We start from the raw sequence: 15,325 nt of genomic DNA, 5'->3' as shown, positions 1-15,325 counted from the left end.
GCAAATGGGCGATCGACATAGTCGGACCATTCCCCAAAGGCCAAGGTAATATTGCCATTCATTTGCTAAATATGCTACTTACGTCATTATCTTACGCATACTCTGCACACGTAGGAAATGTCAAATTCTTAATTGTTGCAATCGATTACTTCACGAAGTGGGTCGAAGCGAAACCGCTGGCAACAATTTCGGGGAAAAGAGTGCGGAATTTTGTATGGGAAGACATTGTCTGTCGATTCGGCATACCCAATGAAATTGTTAGTGATAACGGTACACAATTTGCCGGCGATCCTTTTCGCAGTTGGTGTGCGGAGCTTAATATTAAGCAAACTTTTACTTCAGTTGCGCATCCGCAGGCGAATGGCCAGTGCGAAGTTACCAACCGAGATATAGTTGCTGGAATCAAGGCAAGGTTGGGTCATGACCGCGTTGGTTGGGTGGATGAGCTTCCAAAGGTTTTATGGGCGCATAGAACCACACCCAAAGCAAGCACTGGTGAGACTCCGTTTAGTTTGGTTTATGGGTCAGAAGCTGTTGTACCCGCAGAGATTGGGGTACCAACGTTCCGCATACAAAACTTTGATGAGCAAAATAACTCTGAAGCTCTGCGGGAAAATCTTAATCTGCTTGAAGAACGCAGACTCTCTGCGACTGTTAACGAAGCAAATAACAAGCAGAAAATCGCAAAGTATTACAATCAGCGTGTGCGTTCACGCACTTATAAGTGCGGTGATTTGGTTTGGCGCCAGAACGATGCAAGTCATGCGGAAGATACTGGGAAACTGGGACCTCGTTGGGAGGGCCCATACAGGGTAGCAAAAGCAAGCAACACCGGGGCATACCATCTAGAGACATTAGATGGCAAACCTGTGAAACGCACTTGGCATGCGACGTTATTGAAAAAATGTTACATGTAGCTAGATGGACTTGATCACTCCAATTTGTTTAGCACATTATTTTATTTTTCATCCTTTCGGATATGTCGCAGTTGTAATCATAATTAATGCCAAATAAAAATAATTACATGCGCATACTTTTGTTGTCCATTTATATTTTTTGTATGCGATTCCTGCCTACTTAAGGGGTGTCCTCTAGCCCCCGTGCGGCAGAATCCTGTTTGGTTACAAGGCTAGACAATAACGGCAGGCGAAGGGAATTGGTTTTCCCCTAGCCAAGCGCCACGCAGACTAGATGGCTGCAAAGTCGACTTTAAATATACAAGCATTGGTTTGCTTGTGCGTAATCGCTCTCGCATTGGTTTGCTTGAGGAACTCCTAAGCATAAAAACATTGGTTTGTTTTTAGTTGCGTTTGCTTACCATACAACTAATAGTGCACCTCTAGTACATGACAAAGCAATAGCGCAGTAGCTTTTGAGTCTAAATTGTTAAAGGTAAGTTAAAATATTGGTTTATTTTACGCAGTACCATCCGCATACGCATAAGTTGTGGTTAACTATGCGCATGCGCATGCGGTTCATAATTTGTTTTGATTCGCGATATATAAACAAGGATATCACGCATGCATAACAGACAAACATATATACACATCCAAATAAATTATTACATAAGTAATTGCTTCACATGCCTGCCCAACATGGGACTTAGGGCTCCAAAATACATTTACAATTACCTGCCTAAGATTAGGGCTTACGGCACAAACTACTCTAGTAATCCTCCTTCAAAAACCCATCAAGCGGCATCGTCGGGTCAGCCGCAAACGCATTGATCAAAGGGATAGGGATGGACTTGATTGCCTCTTCCGCCTCCAGCAGCGCCGCGGCCGTTCCCTCCTTTAATTTCTTTTGGACAATGTCGGGGAACGGTGGAGTTAGGCCGCATGCCTGGATCACTTCCCGCACAGCCTTGTTCACCTCATGGTCCTTGACCGCATCGACATAGGCATTAAACCGGTCGGACACGGGCTCGGAGTCCATCACTTTCTGCGCAATTGCGGGGAGTGCGGTGCGCAGCTTTGTCATATCTGCCTCGGCCAGCTCGCGGTCGGTAACCGCATCGTCCCTCTCCCTCGTCACCTTTTCCAACTCCAGCCTCACTCGCTCAGTTTTCCCCTTCGCCTGATCAACCGCACCCACAAGCTCTTGATTCTTTTTTCTTTCTTGAATCAAGAGGGTCTTGGTTTCGGCCGCAGTCAATTCAACAGCTTTGCGGGCCTCCTCAGCAGCATCCCTGTCCTTCTTGACCTGCTCAACACCCGCCTGCAGCAAACCCAACTCCACCTCTTTGCGCAGTGCAACATCGTATAGGCTGGAGGATCGACGGGCTTGGTCCGCAAACATCCCAAAGAATACCAGCCCGTTCTGGACAAAGGCGTTGAGCGCCTGGTTAAACGGCAGCGCGGCCAGTTGCTCGCGGAACTCTGCTGGGAAGATTTGCTGCAAGAATGCAGATTGCTCCGCAGCATTTTCTGCGGAGGACTGGCAAAGTTGGCGGAGGTTGGCAACACGGAAGCTGCCTTGCGGAGGAGGTAATGTAGACTCAGACTCGACGGGGATCGCCTTGTCTTTGGATGTGGCAGTGGCCTGCAGCTCGGGGTTGACCCGCGGTGTTGTTGGCTGCGTCTCCTCCACATGCTCTGCAAAATACTCAGATTAGTACGCAGATTTTTTCTACGCGGTATACATGCGAAAAAATAAACGCTCACCATTAATGGGGGGAGGTAGGTCTGCGGACCGCGGCTCGATGGCAACAAAATTGTCGTTGCGCATATCCTCCAGCTGCTTAGGAGTCTTCTTCTTCTTCTTCTGAGCCTCGGACGTCCCAGCCGCCTTGCGTTTATTGCCAGACTCCGCCGGCGATTCATCCACATGTTCGCTAGCAGCTGCCTGCTCTAGCTGTTTGTCCACATCCTGCTTGCGGAAAGATATCCCAGCAATCTCCTCCGCGGTAAGCACCTTCTTCATCCTCATCTCTGCAAACAATAAACGCCTGCGTTAGAAAATATACAAAAATTTATGTAAGTACGCGTTTATGCTATTCCTACCCTTTCCATCGGGGCCAACTATGGCCGGCCGCACATCCTCCCAAGGCCAATACGCGGAGATCTTCCCCAACCGCAGCATAACATTACCATACGAACGGTGCACCAGTTGTGCGTTGACGCACTGCTTCAACAACTTTTTCTCCTCGTCATCCAACGCTGGCATCTTGTTCACATCTTTTTCTACCTTCTCGCACCAAATAAGCGTCTGCGGGAAGCCAGTGCCTACTACGGTCTGGTCGACGAAGAAAAAAGTTTCTTTCCAACTTCCCGCATTCGATTTCGGGGTTTTTGTGAAATTTTGGCGTGCGAAGAAGGTGAACCAAGATTTATGGTGGTTGGCTAAGCGGAATAGGTGGCAAAAAACCTTCACCAATGGTATTGTGTTGAGTGCAACACACCACATCTCGAATAGAACGATTTTGCCTATCGCATACGGGTGCAATTGCCCTAGCCCTACTTTGAAATGATCTAGTACGCCTAAAAAGAAGTCGGTGGGTGGAACCCTAAAATTACCATGCTTAAAAGCATGTTCGTAGATCGCCACCTTATTCTCTGGTGGCTGATGGGCTCGCTGGCTAGGCAGTGGTGGTACCGGATTGTAACCCGCAAGAGGGGGGTATTGCTTAACTAAGTGGTCGATGTTTTTCTGGCCTATGTTGGACTCTACATTCTCTACGAAAGTTTCATTAGCTTTGGTCATTTTTAGATGAATGGAGAACGACTGACCTTTAAATGACGATCGGAATATGACGGAGTTGATCGGAATTGATAGGATTTGAAGGCGAGAGCGTATTTGGGAAGCTTGACACCGGAAAAGTGAAAATGTGTGTGATTTGGGGCTATTTATAGGCAAGATTGGGGGAGCGTGGGTTGGAATGGTGTTATCGTGGCCATACACGTGTAATGCAATCGACGGGTAGAATTTGCTGATCGCGCGTGGTGTCAGTTAAGAATGATTACAAACACGCGCGTGGTTCGCACGCGCCTGCGGCATTGTTACTTTATGTCTTGTCAGCCGAATGGGCTTCTGCGATTGTGACAGGCATCGAGGCGCACGCGAGGACATTAAATGCTCGTCGTCCTTTTGTTTTCTCTTTTTCGCTTAATAGTTTGATATCATATGACTTGCGTCATATAACATCAAACTGGGGGGACTTAATGATACCGCAGCCCGCATGCGCATGTAACATACACACGGGCATGCGCTATGGTGCGCATGCGGGGTGCTCTCATGCGTCATGCGGCATGCGGATCCGTATCTGGTCCCTTTACGGCGGTTGAGCAAATATCTTTTCCATAATTATATCCGTGATTCGGGGGAGATGGTTATGGAAACGATTATCACTATCCTATGACGATTCTAGAATTAGGGTTTGCCTATAAATACAAACCCTAATCGTCGTTAGCAACACACCACGTTACGTAGCCATCTTCTACCACACATCCTACGTAACTTACATCCTCTATCATCTTCTAAAGGTTAACAGGTGAGTTCTTTATTAACTGGTACCTACAACCTTGCTTGGGGCCTTCTGATCGACGGACGTCATCGAAGGTGGACTTAATCACTTGGCCACCCCGCCGACATCATCATGTCGGCCAGGGTTATTCACGGTAGCCGGACCGGAGAGCCACGTTCTAAGATCCTTAAACCCCTCCTTTACGTTGAGCAAGCATGTTAAGACCCCTCGGTTAAAATATGCTTGATCAATCGCTCAAATTTATCTTTTAGTGTTTATAGGTCACACATATATCAAAGCGATTTTGTAGGCCATACAACTTCGGGAGTTGTTTCATGTGTATGAGTGTATTAATCTGACTAAAATCTCATTAGAAAAATGTAAAAAAAAAAAAAAAAAAAAAAACAACATGAATGATCACCTTTTTCTTAATTAAAATTAATTATATAACGATTGGTTGTTACCAAATACACAAGTATTTGCGTTTTTATATATTTTTATAGAGATTTTAATCGGATTTGGTGTATATATGTAACAACATACGAACTTGGATGATCTACAAAATTGCTTTCAAATATGAGTGACCTATAAACACGCAAAGATACTTGAGTGGCCTACGAAATCGTTTTCAAATATGGGTGAACTACAAACACAAAACAATAAACATTGTTGGCCTCCCGATATATAATCTCTATATATTACAATTCAAATTTAGTCAAAATCCGTCTCGATCTAGTCACGGCCGTTTTTAATATTTTGTCTGTTTTTTTTACCATTGTTGACTGTTTTTAATCGTTGGCCGGTTTTTTACCCGTTTTTAAGTCCATTGTGACGGTACACAAGTAACTCCGTTGCGATGTTCGTCTCGATCGTTTTTTACAACACTGCCTATACATCAATCTAAAAAAAATAGAAATCGATTTGCAAAATCACTGTGCACATTTTACACACTACAAAGTTTGTGAATTTAGGCAACTTAGCATTTATTTAGAGTTTAACAGTAATATATATATATATATATATATATATATATATATATATATATATATATATATATATATAAGCTGGAGATATTTAATAAATTAAAAACAAACGAAAGGAAAATCACTCTTTAACACAACTTATCAGTATTTAAGCTTATTTTTTAATAAGCCCAATTTATTAGCATTGTTTGAATAAAATAATTTTCAGAGTTTATAGAAGATAAGTTAGTTAAACTAACTTATAAAATAAGCTTCTGGCTCATGAAATAAGAAATTCTTATTTGCCCTTTATATAGTTATCTATTATATCATATATTTAACTGTCTTTTTTAGTCAATTTACGTTTATAAACTCCGGTTAATTTTACTCAAACACTTGTAAGAAAATAAGCTATAACTTCCATCTCTTAAAATCAGCTCCAACTACCAACACGTCATAAACTCCAACTTCAGCTTCAGCCATAATCTCCAGCTTCAATCTAGTCATAAGCTATAAACTTGAGCTGTAGCTAGTTGACCCAACTACATTCTATGATTATAATTGTAACTTTTTACCATTTGTTTTGGCTCTATTTGGATGTCTTTAAGTATTGGTTGTAACTAGATTCGGAACGTCCCGCGTGATACGGTAGGGACTTTCGGCTTAGGTAATCATTTTCGTAGTGTTATGTATTTCCAGAAAAGAAAACGCCTATGTGTTAAGCCCCGTTCTAGATGTCGATTTGCTTAGCGTTTTTTAAAAAGTGTCCGTTCCGAAAGTATGTAGTTTTATTTTGTTCGTAAAACTATTTCGAGTTTAATGGTGATGGCGGTGGAAAACTAACTCATGGAAAATATGAAGATAAGCTCCGTTGAAGTTTATGGTGGAGTTGTTGGATTATTTTATATTAAATTTTAAAATTTATATTTTTGGTCCCTGAATTTGAGGGGGCGATTTGGAAACTTGGTTATAGTTTACGGGGTTAGGGTGTAAGTTTGTAGAGGTGTCGTTTTAGGTTGGTTTTGTTCGGGTGTTGGATCCAGAAGGCCACGCCTTTTTGTAGTATAGGAGTAACTGTAAGAGCTTCGGGTGTCGTAGCGATTTTTCACCATTTTTCAAAACCGACGCCGGGGACGCGACACCCCTTCGCCGTTAATGCTCCTCGTTACCAAACCATTGTTGAGGAATCGACGGTGGTTGGGACTATTTTCGATGATATATTCAATTTACAAAGGATACTTTTTATTAATATATCATTTAATTTAATTTATTTCATCTACTTTTATCCCATTATATATACAATCCATCTTTCTCATTTTTCCTACAACTTCATCTCATATACAAATACATACACTGAAAAATGTCCAACAACCCAAATCAACCAAACACTCCATTCAACCCAAATAATCAAAACTCTCCATACAACCAAAATAATCTTTTTTCTGGTCAATGGAATTGGTTCGCGTTTAATAACTCTCATCCGGTTCCGAGTACACCTAATTCATTTGGTGGTGTTCCATGGCAATCTACATCTAATCTACCAAGTTCACCCGAAGATATGAATGCGTTTATGTTATGGAGGAATCGAGCCAACAATCAATCACTATCGCAACCACAATTCGCAAGTGAATCAAACCTACAATCATTCCAAGACGAGGTCGAGGTTTATTTGATGCCTACATCGAAGGAAAGAAAAAGGTAAACGGAAAGAAAAAGTTGGTGAGACGTCAAATGCGAGACCAAAGGTCGTTCAACAAAGTTGGCAAGAACAAGATGAGTTACGCTTGGCTGAAAGTTGGGTCACGGTTTTGGAAGATTCGTGGGTTGGAAACTATCCAACGGGAATAATTATATTAATTATATAAAAGTTTACATATATATTTATATATAGTATGTTTACATATACATATATATCTATATTAAGTCACAATGATATGGTATATGTGCATCATTTTGGTATCAAGTAGTTGAAGAATACCACAAACGCAATCCAATTTTTATGTGACGACCCAGAAATTTTTGACCAAATTTAAACTTAATTCGTATTTGATTTCGACACGATGAGCAAAGTCTGTAATGTTGAGTAACAAAGTTTGTAAACTATATTCATAATATCATTGGACCTTTGACTATTCTCGACAATTCACGAACAAGTGTGTGTAAGTGGATATATAAAAATATGTATATACATATATAAATATAAATATAAGGGTATATACAATATTTTGAGTTAATAAAATACACTATAATCAAATGGAACTAAAAATGTAAAATAATATATAGAATTATTAAGTTATTATTAAAATGAGTATATATATATATATATATATATATATATATATATATATATATATATATATATATATATATATATATATATATATATATATATATAATTCCATGTTAGAATATTGAATACTCAGTGTACATATAAATTACGTAATTAATAATATGTAATGTTAATATTTAAAATAATAAGTTTATTTATAAATTATATTTGTTATAATAATATTATTGTTACTTCCAATATTAACATCTAATTTAGTAATATTAATATGAAAATAAATATATATAAATAAATTGTTATATTTAATATCATTAATAGTATCATCAATAATATCCTTATTATAATTACTCTTATTCTTATTATTGTTATTAATATAATTTTGATAGAACTATTATTAATATTATTGATAATATATTTATTAATATCAGTATTCTTATTAAAATTTATAACATTCTTAAAATTGATAATAGATTTATGTTATTTAGTAATAATACAATAGTTAATATGATATATATATATATATATATATATATATATATATATATATATATATACAGATATATATATCAGATATACATAAAAACAGTCATATACATATAAATGTACTGGTATATATACATAAAATCAGTATTATTAGTTATTTATCATTATTATTTATTATTATTATTAATGTAATTATTATTAATACTAATATATATTTATTAATTATACAATCTATAAATAAAGATAAAGGGAACGAATCTCTTGTGCATACACATCAATACTGTGATCGAGCTTTATTATTTTTTTGTTTGCTATCTGAAATTTGTTAAATGTCGATCTCATAGCACAGTCACAAACAAAATCTGTTGAACGTACCCATCTGCTTTTCTATTTTTTTTATTTTTCTGTCCTTCCTGATTTGATTCATTGTCGAGTTTTTTTTTTGATATAAAACAATCAGTTTATTCATGTTATCAAACATACATAATTTATTCTTTTCATCATTACCACCAATTATCAATTACAGGTGTTAGGTTAAGTGAATTAAACTGAAAACAATAAGCTGCAGTCGACTAACTCTGTTCCGGTTTCATTTTTTCAAAGGGCTTCAAAAGTGAATCAAATTTCAAATCTTTAAATGCAGTTTCATTAGGATTTGCCTACTTAAACTATCTGCAAAATAGTGGCTTCCAATTCTTATTATCGAATTTCAATTTGATGGTCAAAGTTATAACGTCAAAAGTCAAACCAATGTTCTTCACAAAAATTCAAATTTGTTTCGATGATTTAGGATCAATTAATGATCCAGATAGCTTCTAGGAATCGTTTTCAACTTATTTCATGTTATAACTGTTAACTAAAACTGGCTAGATTGTAAAAACGTGATTTGAGTTCTTATATTTTTCATAAGCTGTTACAGAATTCTTTTCTGTTTAAATCTTTTGTTTCTGTTAATCGAAAACGTCCTCAACATATTTGCTTCTGTTTCAATTACGAAATACAAAACCTTTGTTTAGCTGTTATTGATGGTGGTCTGGTTCTGGTCGATTTAGTCAGGGAAGAGGAAGGAAAAAGGGACAACAGAATCATGGGTTAATTAAAAATAAAATAGGAATAATATCAGAAAAATGAATTGGAGCAGATGGTCTAGGATGGTGGGGGTGGATGAGTGGTTACTGGTTCGAACCTGACTTGAGGCATTGTTTTTTTTTTTTTTTAAAGCTTATTGAAGGTAGTTTTATTTTTGCTTTCATTATTATGTTATTATTATTATTATTATTATTATTATTATTATTATTATTATTATTATTATTATTATTATTATTATTATTATTATTATTATTATTATCATTATTATTAGTATGATTGTTATTATTATTCTAATTACTATTATTAACTTAATTATTATTAATAGAATAAGTATGATTATCATTATTATGATTAAGATTTTTGTTATTATATTATCATTTCTAGTACTAACCTATAAAATTTTTAGTATTATCATTACTAATATTATTATTATTATTATTGTTACTAGTATTGTTGTTATTATGTTTCCAAGAATATTAACCATGTTAATAATGCGAAAATATAACAAAAGATCGTATGATAAAAATTACGAAATTGGTTATAGTTATATGAATACATATAATTGATGGTTATGATTAAAAATTTACGTTATAAGAAACTATTGTCATTAGTCTATAAATTAACCACGAAGATTATGATTATCACAACTATGAATATAAAGGTTTTAATAATATTATTAAGGTTATAAATATAAAATTTTGGATATAAATATTATACTGAAAATGATTAAAACTTTAATTATGTTTTAAAAGAATTATTAAAATTATTAAAATTATTGTTATTATAGTTATTATAAAACAACTTAGTATTATTGTCATCATTATTTTATTAACATTATTATTATTATCACTTTTATCATTATTACTATATAGTATCAATATTATTACTAATATTAGTATTATCATAATTATTAATATTACAAACAAATGATCTTACATAAAAATAAATTTATTATACATAACTTAACTATATTAATATTACGATATATAAAATAGAAATATATAAATAAATAAGGAAACTTATAAATTATTAAATATAACAATTACATCATTAATAATAATATATAGATTTATTCAATTACAAGTATATGTTTTAATATATATACCAATGATATAGGTTCGTGAATCAGAGGCCAACCCTGCATTGTTCAATGTCGTCATATGTATTTTTACTACAAAATACAATATTGTGAATTCATTTGATTCCCTTTTACTCTTTACATTTTTTTGGGACTGAGAATACATGCGCTATTTTTAAAACTGTTTTACGAAATAGACACAAGTAATCGAAACTACATTCTATGGTTGAATTATCGAAATCGAATATGCCCTTTTTATCATGTCCGAAATTGTCCCGGAATGATGGCGAATTTATCATGTCCGAAGTTGTCCCGGAATGATGGCGAATTTATCATGTCCGAAGTTGTCCCGGAATGATGGCGAATTTATCATGTCTGAAGTTGTCCCGGAATGATGGCGAATTTATCATGTCCGAAGTTGTCCCGGAATGATGAGGATATTCTATATGCAACTTGTTAAGGTCGATTACCAGGTGTTCAATCCATATGAATGAATTTTATGCATGATGTTTATGATAAATGGGAATATTAAATCTTGTGGTCTATCAAAATGATGAATTTTATTGTTTACGATAAACCTATGAACTCACCAACATTTTGGTTGACACTTTAAAGCATGTTTATTCTCATGTATTAAAGAAATCTTCCGCTGTGCATTAGCTCATTTTAAGGATATTACTTGGAGTCATTAATGGCATATTTTGAAAGACGTTGCATTCGAGTCGTTGAGTTCATCATGATTATTATTAAGTCAATTATAGTTGGATGTATTATAAAATGGTATGCATGCTGTCAACTTTCGATGTTATGAAAGTTTGTCTTTTAAAAACGAATGCAATGTTTGTAAAATGTATCATATAGAGGTCAAGTATCTCGCGATGTAACCAAATGTAATGTATTCGTCCAGATGGATTAGGACGGGTCGTCTCATTATACGCGTACGAAAGATTCGTCATCTAGCAAATGGACAAAATTGAATCAATATTATCAAAAATACAATGGGATTGTACTTCGATTGAAGCGTGATTGCAGGAGTGAAGAGAACGATGGTGATTTTTGCGTTCGTTGTGAAGAAGTTTATCGCCAAGAAGTGAAGAGAGGATTTACAAGTTATAAAGCTTGGAATTTTTTAAAATCAAAGTCAAAGTGGTTACATCCCGATCGGGTTGTGGTTGGTACACGTAATTCAAGGTACCAACCGGTTAATGAGGAAGGAGAGCAAGTTGATCCCATTGACTTGAATAGGGATGATGAAAGACAAGAACAACAAACCGAAAAACCAAATCCTAATGAAGAATTATTCGGACGTGATCGTTTGATGCGTCCAGCCGGAAAGCAAAAGAAGTCAAGGAAAGTTAGGTCCAATGGTGGTTCATCTAAAAGTTCTTATCGTGAGTCGGTTCGAATGGCGGTTCAACAAAATTTTAGTACGGTGAGCGAACAAAAAGCATCGTACTATTACGCAAAGAAAGTTGAAGCACAAATCTGGTCATTGTCGATTTATATGGAGGAGGAAGAGAGAGTTGATGAAGTTGCAGAAGGAGGCGATCAGGCATGAGATGCGGAATCGTGTGGCCAACATAAATGAAGAACCCAAACGTGTTGCTGAAACCGATGAATCATTGGATTAATTTATGTGTTTAAAAACAACCATACTCGTGTGTTTAATAATTGTTCTACTTTTTTTAATCTAATTATAAGTATTGTATCTCTTTTTCTTATTAATGTAATAATTTAGTTTTTTCTTTTTTATTGCTTTTATTTTAATTAAAATGAAATATTTATAATTAAAAATGAATAAAATATTAAGACACTGGAAATTGACACTAAACGACATCTTTTGTTTCTCTCTACTCAGTCACTTTCAGTGTCTTTCCAAGACAATGAAGATGAACATCGAACGACACCCTGTGATCTAATGTTGACTTCTGGATTCGTTTATTGTTATTAGGTTTTTTAAGGAAAAAAATTAAAATAAATAAAAATAAAAATAAAACAGTTATATTACTCTATTAATAGAGACGGCCCGCGACACTATTTTGAATATATTTCCAAAAGTGGGGTACACTTCCCTAGTCCCTACAACCAATCCCTCCTATTTATATGCTTCATGCGCTACCAATTTTCTTCAGAGCCCTTCACTCACTCACTCACTCACTCACTCACTCCCCTTAAAATAAAAAATAAAATTAAAAATGAAATCAGTGGCTATTTTAGGGTTTTTTCTTGTGGGTTTTCTCTCATTAACTTCCTCCGTTAATGGTGACGGCGGTTGGGTCAATGCTCACGCCACTTTCTACGGCGGCGGTGATGCTTCCGGCACAATGGGTACGTGTCATTTTAATATTTCCTACTTTTTTATTTTTCAATTTTACTAACGTTTGTTTTTTTCTTTTTTTTTTCTTAACTAGAAAAATGTTACTGCTACATATTAAACTAACTTTACACTACGTAGTACTACGTAGCTAGTATGGTTTATCATTTATTATTACGGAGTATTATTGAATTATTTGTGTTGAAATTGTAAGTTTTCTTTTTTTTCTTTTTTTTTTTAAAAATATACAGGAGGTGCATGTGGGTATGGAAATTTGTATAGTCAAGGATACGGTACAAACACAGCAGCACTAAGTACTGCTTTGTTTAACAATGGTCTAAGTTGTGGTTCTTGTTATGAGATTAAATGTATTAATGACGCTAAATGGTGTTTACCGGCCTCCATTTTGGTAACTGCTACCAACTTCTGCCCACCAAACACTGCCTTACCTAGCAACAATGGTGGTTGGTGTAACCCCCCAAATCATCATTTTGATCTCTCTCAACCTGTCTTTCAACACATTGCACAATACAAAGCTGGAATTGTCCCTGTTGCTTACAGAAGGTGAGAATTTACTAAAACACCCTCATCTACAAGGGTATCTTGATATTTTGGAGTTAAAGGTTTTATTAGTTCTTAGGGTATTTTTGAAATTTCACTCAAAACTGATATATTCAAGGGTATTTTATAATTTTAGTTTGCCTTATTTATTTATTTATTTTCTTGTATGCTTTTGTAGGGTATCATGTGTGAGAAGGGGTGGAATTAGGTTCCAAATTAATGGCCATTCCTACTTCAATTTGGTACTAATCACAAATGTAGGTGGTGCTGGTGATGTCCACTCTGTTGCAATTAAAGGTTCAAGGACTGGATGGCAACAAATGTCAAGAAATTGGGGGCAAAATTGGCAATCCAACACTTATTTAAATGGACAATCTTTGTCTTTTAAGGTTACAACGAGTGATGGCAAAACTGTTGTCTCCAACAATGTTGTTCCTGCTGGTTGGACTTTTGGGCAGACCTTCAGTGGTGCCCAATTCCGTTGAAAAACTCATTTTTACCCTTGGTTAAGGGTAGTAGGATTTAGTGGTCACCTAGTATTTACCATTGGTCTATTGTAACTTTTTAGCTACTACAATAGGTACTATCGCAATGACTAGAGGCTTGTTTTGAAAAGGTCTTTTTAGTCATTTTTTTTTTAAGGGTTACACATAGTAACTAGTAAGTTTGGTAGTTGGTACCCTAGTTATTAAGGGTTGTTATGTTTGTTTTTGAAGGGCAGTGGTGGTATTTTACACCCGCCAAAAGTGGTTTATGACGTTTTGCCCTTGGTCGGGTCATTGGATTGAGGTTGTGTGTATCTGTTTTTGTTTGAAATGTTTTTGATTTGATGAGGTCTGAAAGTTAAGTTGTATGTTTAACTTTTTATTAGTAATGGAAGGTGACTACTTTACCATAAAGTTAAGCTTGTTGGTTTGGTATAGTATTCAAAACTATGAACTGCAAATACTGTATTTATAGCATGTTGCACAACCATTAGTGGCTTGTTTTTGTTTGTCCCCTTGTCATTTGGTAATTCTTACTTACTTTGACCGGTATTTTAATATTTAAATTAAGTTATATAAATTTAAATATAGTATATATTGCAATAGTAATATAAATAAATTGATGTTTTGAGACTTGATGCTATTCTAAAGTAATATCAGCATAGCTGAAGAATCACATTTGAATCTAAAAAAGCTATAGATAATGATATGATTGTATAGATCAATAATGTCTTATAATATATAATATAAGTCCAAGAGTTTATTTTTTTTAAACCAATTGGTAATAAAGAGACTTTCTCTTAAACTTATATGCATACATTTTTTTTGTTCCATGATCGATTTGGAACTTTGATTTGTACCCTCACGAACCTCCCTCAAACCTAGGTCTCCCAATCTTAGGCCTCATTTCGAATGATAGCTGGGTCCACTCATCCGTCCCATATTAATAGTCCACAGACAAAAACACACCGTTTAAGAAAATGTCATAAAAGTACTGTACTTTCTGTTTACTTTTCAGTATTCCCTTACTTTTTTTTCTCCTTTAATTCTGCCCACATACATTAACGGCATAATAGAACTTATGCTTCTTATTCTTTTCAAATTTATGGAAGTGGACTATTAATTTGGGACATCACAAAATGAAATACTGGACTTCGAATATGGGACCGAGGGAGTATGAAATTAAATCAACATGTCACGTTAAATTACAATAATTTTGTTGTTCATCTTCACGCACCTTCACAAGCATTGTTTACCCTCGCGCTCCTTCACAATCGATTCCTAGGAAAACAGAATCTGTTTTGTTCACACGTTGGTTCACACTTTACTAGTGTGTGCGTCTCTATCTCTGATAGATCTCAAGCAGAGTAGTAGCATGAACCCATCTATGCTTCATTGTCGGAGAACGATATCAATGTGTGGTTTGCAACAAATTGAAGAAAAGCTTTAACATTGATCCATGAGTAATGTTTTATAGTCTGTATTGATGCCTCGTATATAAGCGAGCATCAATTGGTTCACATGATGAAGATGAGTTTGTTCTAGCTTTTGGTTTTTGATTTTTGATTTTAACTAGTTGTGGAGCTCTCGCTTCGCGCCGGGGG

At 35.5% G+C, this 15,325-nt stretch overlaps 1 protein-coding gene across 1 annotated transcript; it reads left to right on the top strand.

Moving 5' to 3' along the window:
* The first annotated feature begins 12,524 nt into the window (after window positions 1-12,524).
* Window positions 12,525-14,066, top strand: LOC139861392 (expansin-A1-like). The gene is made up of 3 exons (XM_071849773.1): window positions 12,525-12,689; window positions 12,927-13,239; window positions 13,415-14,066. The coding sequence occupies exons 1-3, from the start codon at window positions 12,557-12,559 to the stop codon at window positions 13,719-13,721; spliced, it is 753 nt and encodes a 250-aa protein (XP_071705874.1). The 5' UTR covers window positions 12,525-12,556; the 3' UTR covers window positions 13,722-14,066.
* Window positions 14,067-15,325: the final 1,259 nt, after the last annotated feature.

This window comes from Rutidosis leptorrhynchoides, chromosome 8 (genome assembly GCF_046630445.1).
Source record: "Rutidosis leptorrhynchoides isolate AG116_Rl617_1_P2 chromosome 8, CSIRO_AGI_Rlap_v1, whole genome shotgun sequence".
NCBI lineage: Eukaryota > Viridiplantae > Streptophyta > Magnoliopsida > Asterales > Asteraceae > Rutidosis > Rutidosis leptorrhynchoides.
Note: the sequence above shows the minus strand (reverse complement) of the source record. Positions and strands in the feature narration are given on the sequence as shown.